Raw genomic sequence first — 12273 nt, forward strand, 5'->3', positions numbered from 1 at the left:
GTCATTACAAATCACTCATCACAAAGCAATTATTAGATTTTAGAGTGCTCAGTACTGACTTGTCTACAATGAAGCCAATGGTTAAGCCCACTGTCTTCACTTAGAATGTCTAAAGCCAATGCTGAAAAATCCCTTTCTCCACGTTATGAGTACCATCAAAGAATCTCCAGTGTAAGATAAAGCCCTGCTGAAAATCCATTGTCTAAAAACATGTTATTGAATCTTGGCTGGTAACTAGACTAGAAAAAAATGTTTACTTATTCCTTCCACAAAAACAAAATCTCTTCAATCACGTTGTACAGAGTTGCTGCATCATTTAAAATAAAAAAAATCTTTGCTCACAAAGCAGCTTTTCTCATAGGAAACTTGTCAGAGTTGTGAACAAACATTTCAGCTACAGGCTAGCAAGAAAAAGGTAAGAAAACAGCCAAAAATCACCAACTCTATCCTAGCCAAAAAAAGGACACACCATTAGAATTTCTAAACATTCACGTGATTTCTTGTTACTGCTTGAGTACATGAATGGCACCAGAAAGACTTTTCACAATTAGGAGGCAGGCTCTGTAGCAATTAAGTAACAGGAACAAAGGAGAATTCACTTTCACAACATACATTTCTTTTCACTTCTTTTTTTCCTGTGGGCAGGGACTGGGGCAGTGTGGTTGGCTACACTGGGTTTACGCTACTGTTTGTTCTACTGATACTAAAATCAAGCAAAACAAACCCTGTATTACTTCATGGAACCATCATAACCTTTAGAACTACAAATATTAAAAACTGAAGAAACAAAAAGCCACTTCCAAGAAGTTATTTCTTCACATTCTTTCCAGAGAAGAATTTCCACAAATACAAAGGACGTTATATGGAAGTTTAAATTACTATCCATCAAGATTACTCAGTACTTCCTAGCAACAGAGTTTCAGGGTCTTGCAACTTTGTTAAAGTTATGTACTGAATACAGTTGTCAGGTACATTTCTGCCACCTCTAGTACCAGCTGCCCAGAACTGTAAGGCTTCCCCTCTAAAGTTGCATAGATATTTCTTAAAACAAAGCTATGGTAAAGTAGATTATTCAAAGTCAAAATATGTTGGCAAGTCTTTATGGAAAGTTCAAGATTGTTTAGCAATTATTTGAAATTTAATAAGGGTAGTAAACTATGTGGGACACATCCTCCATCACACTCACAAAAAAAAAAAACCAAACAGAATTGGCCAATATATAAACTCTGCAGAAACACACATATTTCTATGACTACTTGACAACTAAAGCACTCTCCAAACAATTTTGTCAAAGCCCTTCTTGAAGCTACCTGTGATGAACTGGTCTAGGTACCATCCCCCAATACAACAGTGCAGATCAGATCTTAACAGCTCTTACGATGTTACTGGCTGTACAAGCACCAGTGCAAATAAAGCTCATAAGCATGTTCCAGGCCAAAAGTACCAAAGTACCAGGCCTGAGTACCAAAAGGATATCGTTCTGCAACAGCATAGAATTTAATACTTTATTATCCATCACAGGTTTTTATACCTTCTCTGTGCCAAAATCTTTGCTTTTGCAGCATAGTGGAAGGAGAAGTTCTGGAACAGTCATAGAATCATAGAATAGTTAGGGTTGGAAAGGACCTTAAGATCATCTAGTTCCAACCGCCTGCCATGGGCAGGGACACCTCACACTAAACCATGTCACCCAAGGCTTCATCCAACCTGGCCTTGAACACTGCCAGGGTTGGAGCATTCACAACCTCCCTGGGCAACCCATTGAATATTTCACCACCCTAACAGTAAAGAATTTCTTCCTTATATCCAATCTAAACCTCTGCTGTTTAAGTTTCAACCCAATCTTCAGCTCATTTGTTGGATAGTCAGAAAGCACATACTTTCTAATGATATGTGATTGCAGTAACTTGGAGGATAGTCTCATGTTTAATACCACTGAAGAATTCAATGTCTACAATTATCTCAAACTTCATCTGTGATCTAGACATGTCATTAGAGAACTGCAGAAATACCACATTGCCTCTTGAATGGTCTTTGTCTCACAGTCCTCTGATATCATTTACTAGGATGTTAAACCACCTCAGCTGCAAGAGTAGCTGCACCTCAAAATGTTATGTGACATTTCAAATGTACTGAAACATCAAAAGCTTATGGGTCTGAATCTGGTCATTCAAAACTAGTTTATGCCTTGGACATTACATTTTCAGAGCCTTAATTTCAATCTATAAATCAAAGAAAATAAAGTAATTCATGCAGTGTTAGCAAGATTATCTCTTCCTTTCTTTCCAAGAATTTGATGTTTGCAACTTTAAAGATGTTCTTTTAATATATTTCTGTATATATTGATAATTATACAATTATCCATAAATACAGTGTGAGTACAGATAATTTAATGTACATATTGTAGTGATGGTACCTTGGCACTGTGAAAAATTGTTTCCGTGAATGCAAAGCATGTTTTTTTTTAATTATTCATGAGTTATGAGTACAACCAGTTTCCTTAAGGACCATGGTGATCAGTGAGGCATTACTACAGTACCAAACAATGAAATGCATAGAAGCTAATTAAATGCTGAAGCTCATCTAATGGGAATTCTCTTGCATGATGATTCAGAACATCTCTTTTGCATTGCATAGCTATGGAATAATTAAGAACACGAAATCAGCACCTAATTCTGTTACATACTCCTAAAATTTTAAGTATTTTGCTGGGAGGTTTTTTAAAAGTTTAACTTTTTTGCTTTAGTAGACAGCTAGAAACCTAAGATCTTAAGACACCTATAAAACAGAGGAAAGGAACATCGCAGTATTTGATTAGTAAAGAATGGAACAAAGATTAACCTGCTACTAAAGAAAACGAAATAATTTCTCCTCAACGCAGGTAATTATTACCTCCAGCACTAGCATAAATCCCTTAAGTGAGACAGGAAAATGCTAGCAGAATGTTTATTCAGCAGTTGGGAAACTTCTATTGAGAAGTTTTGGGGATTAGAGCTGAACTAACAGAACACCTGGCTTGAAAAGTCTATCAGAAAACACAAATGGGATACCCTGTGCCCTTCTATAACTTAAAGCCACTGTTTTTTAACAGGAAGTTTCAGACTTCTGACAGCTTTCCCTCCACCAACCCCCCAGCTCCTTTGGTAAAAGCTTTAAAATAGCAGTTTGTTAAAGGCTGGGCTCATTACTATAATGTTTGCATATGCTTTCCTACATGCCTATAATAAGCTAACAGGAAAAAATAAATTAAAAACCCACTACATTTTTTTATTATTATTGGAATTTTCTGGCCATTTTGAAACATCAAGTTGCCATCCTGAATTCAATGGTAACACCCTCAAGACCTGTAAAGATCAAAATAAAAACATTAAATTATTTCTAGGTTTCCAAAATTAACAATATTTACCACTTCACATAAATGTCACTGAACTCAGGTTTGAGCCTAAGTCAGTACTTGCGCTGGTTTTGGCTACTGTCAACTTTTTTCATAGCAGCTAGTACAGGGCTGTTTCAGATTTGTTCTGGAAACAGGGTTGATAACACAGTGATGTTTTAGTTATTGCTGAGCAGCGTTTACACAGAGTCAAGGCCTTTTTTGCCTCTCACCCCACCCCACCCGTGTGTAGGCTGGGGGTGCACAAAGCATTGGGAGGGACAGCTGAGCCCAACTGACCCAAGGAGATTACATACCACATGATGTCATGCTCAGCAATATAAAGCTGGGGGTAGGTTGGCTGGGGGGGCCACTGTTCAGGAATGACTGGGCATCAGTCAGGTGGTAGTGAGCAATTGTTTTCATTTGTATAAATTCTCAGATTTTACAGGCCTCCGTTATTTTCCTTTTAAAGAAAAATTTTACTCATTATCATTATTATACTTCAATTATTAAACTCCCTTTACCACCCCGTAAATTTTTTCACTTTTACTCTTCTGATTCTCTCTCCACAACATGCTGAGGGGATTGGAGTGAGCAAGCAGCTGTCAGGGGCTTAGTTGCCCCAAACCACCAAAGCACTTTGAAAGTCTAAAGTGTAGTGAAATTTCAGAAATAAAAGTCTCCAGAAGCCTTGATTTCTTCTTCTTAAAACAATCTATTGTAAATGTATCAATATGTTGTCAGTCTGAGCTTTTAAAATTCAATTTTAAAAAAAAAATCTTAAAAGGAAACTTTGTTTAAATACAGTGTGGCTGGGCTTTATTTTTTAAAGCTGATCTGATAGAACTAAAATTAATTGCAAATTGCCTTGAAAACTGGATTATTACCTGAAAAAGAGTGTCTAATTTTGACAATCAGAAATGTTACTTTAATTGCTTAAAGTTGTATGCAATTTATACTCAAAGAAAGAGGGTATAATGATACAAAAATGCTGAAAATCTAGTTGCTCCATAAACGGGTAATACATACTGTGGAAAATTAGACTTACATTACCATTTTTTTAAGAGTCTGGCTATTCTTGTAATTTGCAAGACTAAGAATCGAAAATAGTTACAAGGCTTTACTGACTCACCAATGGAAGGTCCAAGCCACCTTCCCTTCAAAGACCAACCAGCTCACACATGTTGCTACAATACAGCCAAGCAACACATGCTGACTACAGAGCAGGTCAAGTCTGTGCTCTATTCAATACCTGTTCCCACAGCCAATGTCATGGGAGTCAGATTCCGCAGTGCCACTGGAGATAACTCATTAATCTCATTCATCTTTGTGATAGCATACTTGTTCACATAATTAGCAGCAGAGAACAGTTTCAAAGATTACCTTGCTAACTAAAGAGTACCCTGTAACTAAGCCTGAAAAAAAAAATACTTATCATACAAATATTAAAACCTGAAAATCTGCCAGATTAATTTAAAGAACTTGGATGTTACAAACTTTTCAGTGTCTGCTAACTTGAAAACTGTAACACAGGTTTTTTTTAGTAAGTATAAATATTTATACAGATTATCTGTATTTAGGATTTAAATTTTCAGACAAATATGAAACACTGCCCATCATCTAGTTCTAGACAAGGTTCAAAAAGGCAAATGAGAATAGATTCATCAGCTTTCAGATCAAATAAAAGAAATCCTAAATTTTAAACCAATAGGATTTAACCATTTGCATAAAAAGATTCAATAGTAACAATTTCCTTATTCAGGATCTATATATGATCTGAAAAAACACAAATGAGTATCAGCTTCCTTTTCAGTTCTTTGATTAAGTTGGCATTCAGAAGGAAACATAGAAAATTATATAAATTGGCATTCTATCAATGAACAGAGAGCTAGAATATTTTATCTTACAAAGTTAATCACATCTCTTCCAGTTTGAGCTACACTTGAACAAAATAAGGTTTTTAAAAAAAAGTTTTCTTACTAAGAGCCAAATTATTTTCCTCCGTTCTTTGGAAAATATATGGAATTGCAAATCAGAATTAAAAGCAGGATTACATGTCCAGATACCACAATTTGCATTAGTGTTTTCTAAACTTAAGTATCAATAGCTACTGCCCAAAGCATTAATGCAGTAACACACTGCGAGCAGATGGGAATTAGCAACCTGTTTTCTGTTCTACATTACTGACATAATTTCAAGTCAGACAGACTGAAATAATAATTTGGCAATGAGGTATTTTATCATGAGACATTTTAAGTGGTGCTAGAAACAGCCCAGTAAATTTTACACCCAACATAAAAACAACCGAGGAAGCCTTGTGCGGGTTAAGCTTGTTCCGGAAGAAGTATAACTAAATTTCCTGAAAATGAATTATTTATTATTTAGAAACTATGACAAAATATATTAAAATAAATTAAAGACAGCTAATACCACCATCTACAACATGGGTATCATGGGATGAAGCCATTTCTGAACATACTAAATTCAACTTAATAAAGTTTCTTTGATCAACACACTTCATATACGTAATAGCCAAAATTCAATACTGTCTGCTCCTCTGATACAATTTCTTCTTTGAAGATTTGGGAAGCATCTTATATATGGATAATGTAGACCAAAAAAAAAAAAAAAAGCCAACTAAAAGACCCCACACTAACCCAAAATCAAAACTAACCTCATTTTCAATTTTACTATGATAAAAAAAAAAAAACACAACCAAAAACCAAAACAAAAAAATCCACTACTTTTTTTGTTGTTATGCAACTGCAGCTTATGAATTTTGGAAGATGCATCTTCATTAGATATTGGGTGCTTGTAATGTAGTTCTCAATTTTAACTAACTAGTCATTTATATAAATGCAAAAGGCAATCTAACCAGCATCTCAAGCTGCATAAATCTCAGCTTCTCAGAAGGAAATAAAACTAAAATGCTATGGCTTTTTTGCAAAGCTATTTTACAGACTCTGTGTGACAAAATGAACTTTCCATGTCTATAAAATGTGAAATCCAGCGAACTCTGAATATTTTTATTCATGTACTGTCTTTTGCATCATGCTCTCAAAGAGCTGAAATACTTGTCAGCTGTCACTATTCTCTCAAGAAACGCATACACACATAGCATATATACACACACAGAGTTGTATGCACACATACACAGCATATATATAGCACATATACATATACACACACAGAGTAACTTGTGACATTTTCTGGGAAAAAAAAAATAATTGACTTGTCCATGGATTAAAAAGATGTATGTAGCAGAAGAAATCAAACTTTTCAGCTTATTTTTGAGGATGAAATGCATGCGATAACTGAGGCGATCTAACAGGGTACTACCACCAGAAGGAAAAAACCTTGCCACCTCTTCCTTTGCACCTGCTCTGGGATTCATCTGACCCCTCAGTGAGCCAATTCAGCCCAGCATAAAATTATTCACTTCTTTTGCTGATTCAAACCTCTACTAGTTTAGCAAACCTTTCAGCACCAGCAAGTTAACAGAACAGCTCAATTTGCTTATTTCCAGCCTTACACAGCTACTACTTTCAAATGCCTTTCCAAATACCACAGTATTCTTTATTTTAATTGATGACATTATCACATGGAGATCAAGAAACCCTAGTAGCTAAAATGTGTTGTCCAAACAAGATACAAAATACTCAATAAGGATGCCAACCAACTCTTCAGTAACAGAAAAACAGAAACTACTGGATCATTTGCTCTTAATTTCTCTTTTAATCCATCAATTTATATTGTCCTGAAAAACTGCAAACAATGGCAGGAGTTTTGCAACCATACACAAATTTGAAACATTAGTTTTGTCTTCTGTTCATGTCATTGCATTTAGAAAATTTATTTATTTAGAAAAGCCAGGAGCAAACTACTTTTGTCATCTATGTTTTTGTCATTAGATGCCAGTACTACAGAAACAGGAAAAGTTAAAAGATGACAAGTATCGTTTTCCACCACCCCATTCATATTCCTTTCTTTTAATTTTAAGTGCCTGTAGCCAATAAATACCAAGTACAGTAAGTCACCAAACAGGAGCTGGAAAGCTTAATATGTCCCATAACATAATATTATGATTTTTCACATTAGCTATTTTCTGCGTTTTTCACTTATGCAGAATGGCCCCCTTCCAAATACACTGGCCAAGAATATACTTAGGCTCTTATCCTACGTAAAATTTTCACACCAACACATATATATATAATCACATAATAAGACCCATTCCCAGAAATAATATAAGAAATGCATCCTTCTGTTTTAAATGTGATTACCTTCCTCATTCACAAAATGTCAGGTGAGAGTTTTACTTGCTATGTAATTTCAATAACAAAGAAGGGGTGGAATCAGGAAAAAAGTCTCACTTGTGAAATATGGTTGATTGAAGATTCCATGCGGCGAAGTTGGGATGCCTGGATATCCAGCATTTGGAGAACATTGTTGGCCAAAGTGTTGATCAGGTAGGCTACGCTTGCTAATGACTGGGTTGTGTAGGCTTTGGTTTCTTCCAGGGCTCGCTGCTTATCTGCTGACTAAAAGCAGAAATAAAAGGTTTACTTAAAGTCTCTCACACAAAGATTCTTCGAATTAATCCCTTTTCTCTGTCTTTAAAAGAACAAAGACTTATACAAGTCAAAATAATTCTACATCAAAGTTACAATTTTCCCTCCTTTCGATTCATGCCACAAAAGATACTTTGTATTAAGATATTTGTATTAAGAGTTTCTATATTTTATACAAGCTCAAATATAATATGATACAATGCACTCATCTTTTTATCAAAGTAAAATTTTATACTGTATTTTGGCAATAAACTTAAAAAGCATTCAGAGATACCTATAATTTAGCTCTTTTAAGCTCTCTATTATTTAGAACTGCTTAGTTCTTCTAAACTTTGTATTTCAATTAGATCTTGTAACAGCCTCTACAGGTCTACCAAATACCATACTTCTCATCTTTCCCAATTCTTTAGACTTCATTATCACCACAAATGGTTGCTCACAGTAAATGAACTACAATTGCTTCCTTAAAATGGTAGGTGAATAAAATTTGAGAGGAACAGTTTTCAAAAAGAACAAGTCTGTTTTCTTTTTAAAGATGTGCTTCTTCACATTGGATTTTCTTCTATAAAGGATTAAAATGATTAATTTTTCTTGTAGTAGAGCACCTAAAAATATTAAAGCTATCAAGCCAGAAGACATCCATCAGAGGTTTAAAAACACACATACATTTCAAACATTACAAAAAACAAGTTTTGGAATAAATGAAATTTCACTTTTAGGTGGCTGTTTCCCGAGACCCTGCAATAAGACTCTTCAAGGACAGGGGTGGAAGTTACCCAAAAAACAACTAACAACCACAGATGTAAACAGACACTGGACAATTAAATGGTATTCAATAAATGACATTTGATACTTTTTCTTTCCTGGCAACCTCTCCTCTGCACCCACAAACAACACTGGTAATCTGGCTGGCCTGTTCAGATTTCTTCTTCTTACAGGCCATACTAATACCACTTCCTAGTCTGCTTCTAGAAAGGAGGACAGCAGCAGCTGCTGTTCAGCCATATGAGAGCTCCCACGATTGTGTGGGAGGAAAGGAATACTGTAGATGGGAAGCATTCCTGCCTGGCTGTTTCCTTCCCATACCGCAAACAAAACCAGACCCAGCAGACGAAGGAAGCAAAAATTTTAAGACTGCTTCTCAGAGCAGAGTATGATAATCCCCAACAGACCACACTTGTAAAGGCTACCTTATATCCAGCAATAAAGAAGTTAGATAAATGCTATCCCCAGACCCCATTTAACAACTCATGACTTTTAGCCAGCTGAATAGCATGTCTTTATATAAAGAGCCTCAAACTCAGCTTAAGGACTCCCAAATGAAGGAATAAAAAGCTCTCTGCCTCTACTCTCACACTTAGAAATGCATTTATAAATGCATTCATTCTTTCCTTGCCCCTACTCATAGCCCTAGTTCAGTCTGCAAATATCACTACAGCAGGCATACACACTGCTGGACAGTTTCACAGCTATTCAAACAATTTCTGATGGCAATAATAAAAATGACCAGAAGCTTGTCAGTTTTCCTCTGCAGCAGCTGACAAAGTCTATTTATAGAAGCAGAAACTGCTGATTTACATTAACACACTGTATATCCAGAATAGCCAGCAAACAGTATTTTTTCATTAATAGTTCAAAGTGTTTGAGAACAAAAGGAAAACAATTTACCATTTTAGAAGTTATGAGCCTCTGCTATGATCCTACTGCTTAATGAAATACAAACAGTACTATGTGTTCAGAGCTAGTCCTTTGATGTAAACTAACAGCTAAATTCAAGTCACCCCATTCACACCAGTTCAAACCAACAAGGAATTGGCTTCTCAATGTTCAAACACATTAAAAATCTCATAAAACAACAATGCTATAAACACATTTGGAAGTGTTATTAGCACAAAACCCTTCTTGATTGAGAGGTCTAGTTTGTGTACTTGGCTGATAACCTGAACAACTATCATTTGCTCTGCATGCCTTTATATGGAGCCCAAAATTCTCTGAAGTAAACTCATGCTTGGCACAGCATAATTAAAGTCTGAACTTTCTCTCTGTATACTGAAAGATGCAGAAGGTGTTGAATTTTCAAACTAAAGATACCTAAACTGCTACTGTCAAGCCATTTCACAACAACAAATTAAAGACAGCATTTTAAAACAACTAAATTCACCCTAAAAAGTTTCAAGCAATAAAAACTTGGGTCTCACAAACCAATTTGGAAAAGCAGCCTGGAATACTTACAATAAATCTAAAGTTCCTCTTTGGAGATGCAATAATAAATCTAACTTAAAATGGTAAGTTGCGCTTTGCAGGAAATAGTACTTCTAATTGAGAAGGCAGATTTCCAGAGGTGGTACCTTACCATACGCTCCTATGCAACAAGATTCTCATGTATACTCCCAATGGACATCACATTATATTGCTTACAACTGCTGCCATTCTGAAAGCTAGGAACAGATTTAGATAACCTATGGTATATACATAACTGAGTATGTAATAACTATGTAACTAAAGGGATTTCTGCAAGTAACAATGATTTCAGGTTATCACTAGATCAAATTCAAACAATAACCCTCATCAGACTAAGATCTGATACTCAGATCTTCAGAACACAAAAGTACCAGTCAATATGATTCATACCCGATTTTAAGGTAGGCAAAAAATTATTTCAATATCCACACCTACCTAAAATCTCTAGTGAAAGATCAAAAAAACCTAATTTGGCACTAATCAAACCAATAGCCTCTCTACAGTAGTTTCAAGTAATCTATGGAATACTGTTTCTATGTAGAATATTGAAAACAAGGGAAACATATTTCGCTATGTTCATTATAACAAAATGAAGACGCATTACTGTACACATTTAAGGATATTAACCAGAATCCTTTAAGTCCCCCAGTTCTCAGAAATATAGCGGTCAAGAATGGTAGCAGGTGTTTTTTCAGTGCCCTGACCTAAATTAAATGCCAAGAAACAGACCATTGAATATGTCCATTTTAAAGTTTTCAAGTACCTTTAATCTAGCAATCATGCACAAAAAATTTTTTCATGCCTAGGAAAAAAAAAAATTGACAATGTAACATCTATACACACCCCACTCTTAGGGAAGCAATGCTTCCAACTGCTGAATCAGCTTGATCTGTACTTCTTTTTGATGGATATTAAATTAAGAAATCAAAACTGTTGTCTGACAAATAAGTCTTCTGCAACACTGCCAACACAGGCAGCCACTCATTCCTAGTCTTAACAGATCCATTCCACTACCTGCCCGACCAATTTGGTGGCCTATGACAGGACTGCGGAACTGATGGACAGGGGTGGAGCAGTTTGATGTCATCTACCTGGACTTGTGCAAAGTGTTCAACACTGTCCCACACGACATCCTTGTCTCTAATTGGAGAGACATCAATTTGATAGGTGGGCCACTCAGTGGATAAAGAACTGGCTGCATGGCCACATGCAAAGAGCTGTGGTCAATGGCTGAATGTCCGTCTGGAGATCAGTAACGAGTGGTGTCCCTCAGGGATCCGTGTTGGGACTGGTCTTCTTTAACATCTTTGTCGGTGACATGGACAGTGGGATTGAGTGCACCCTCAGCAAGTTTGCTGATGACACCAAGCTGTGTGGCTCCGTTGATATGCTGAAGGGAAGGAATGCCATTCAGAGGGACCTTGACACGCTTGTGAGGTGGGCTGATGCCAACCTCATGAACTTAAACCATGACAAGTGCAAGGTCCTACATCTGGGTCGGAGCAATCCCAGGCACAGCTACAGGTTGGGCAAAAGGGAAATTCATGGTAGTCCTGCAGAGAAGGACTTGGTGGTGTTGGTCAATGAGAAAATGAACATGAGCCAGCTTCAGTGTGTGCTTGCAGCCCAGAAAGCCAACCATATTCTGGGGTGCATCAAAAGCAACATGACCAGCAGGTTGAAGGAGGTGATCCTGCCCCTCTACTCTGCTCTTGTGAGACCTCACTTGGAGTATTGTGTGCAGTTCTGGTGTCCTCAACATAAAAAGGACATGGAACTGTTAGGACAAGTCTAGAGGAGGGCCACGAGGATGATCAGGGGACTGGAGCACCTCCCGTATGAAGACAGGTGTCGTGGTTTAAACCAAGTCCCCCAACTCCCGGAGAGTTAGGAAGGAGAATCCAAGGAATGTAGCCCCCACAGATTGAGATAAGAATGGTTTAATAGCTAAGGCATAACACAATAATAATGATACAGCCAATAACAAGCAAAAAGAATACAACACCCCACCAGCCACCGACCCATAACTCACACCACCCTGCCCGGCCAAGCACCGCGTGCTCCCTCCTCCATTTTCCTCTAGAGCTC

At 36.7% G+C, this 12273-nt stretch overlaps 1 protein-coding gene across 7 annotated transcripts in view; it reads right to left on the reverse strand.

Moving 5' to 3' along the window:
• ABI2 (abl interactor 2) overlaps positions 1-12273 on the reverse strand; it is a 71905-nt gene that overhangs the window by 32881 nt on the left and 26751 nt on the right. For all 7 annotated transcript variants that reach the window (XM_034065411.1, XM_034065409.1, XM_034065408.1 and 4 more), the window contains exon 2: positions 7747-7914. In XM_034065411.1, the coding sequence (XP_033921302.1) occupies positions 7747-7914 (168 nt within the window). The remainder of the gene's footprint in view (positions 1-7746; positions 7915-12273) is intronic.

The sequence above is a fragment of the Melopsittacus undulatus genome, chromosome 8 (assembly GCF_012275295.1).
Source record: "Melopsittacus undulatus isolate bMelUnd1 chromosome 8, bMelUnd1.mat.Z, whole genome shotgun sequence".
NCBI classification, from domain to species: domain Eukaryota; kingdom Metazoa; phylum Chordata; class Aves; order Psittaciformes; family Psittaculidae; genus Melopsittacus; species Melopsittacus undulatus.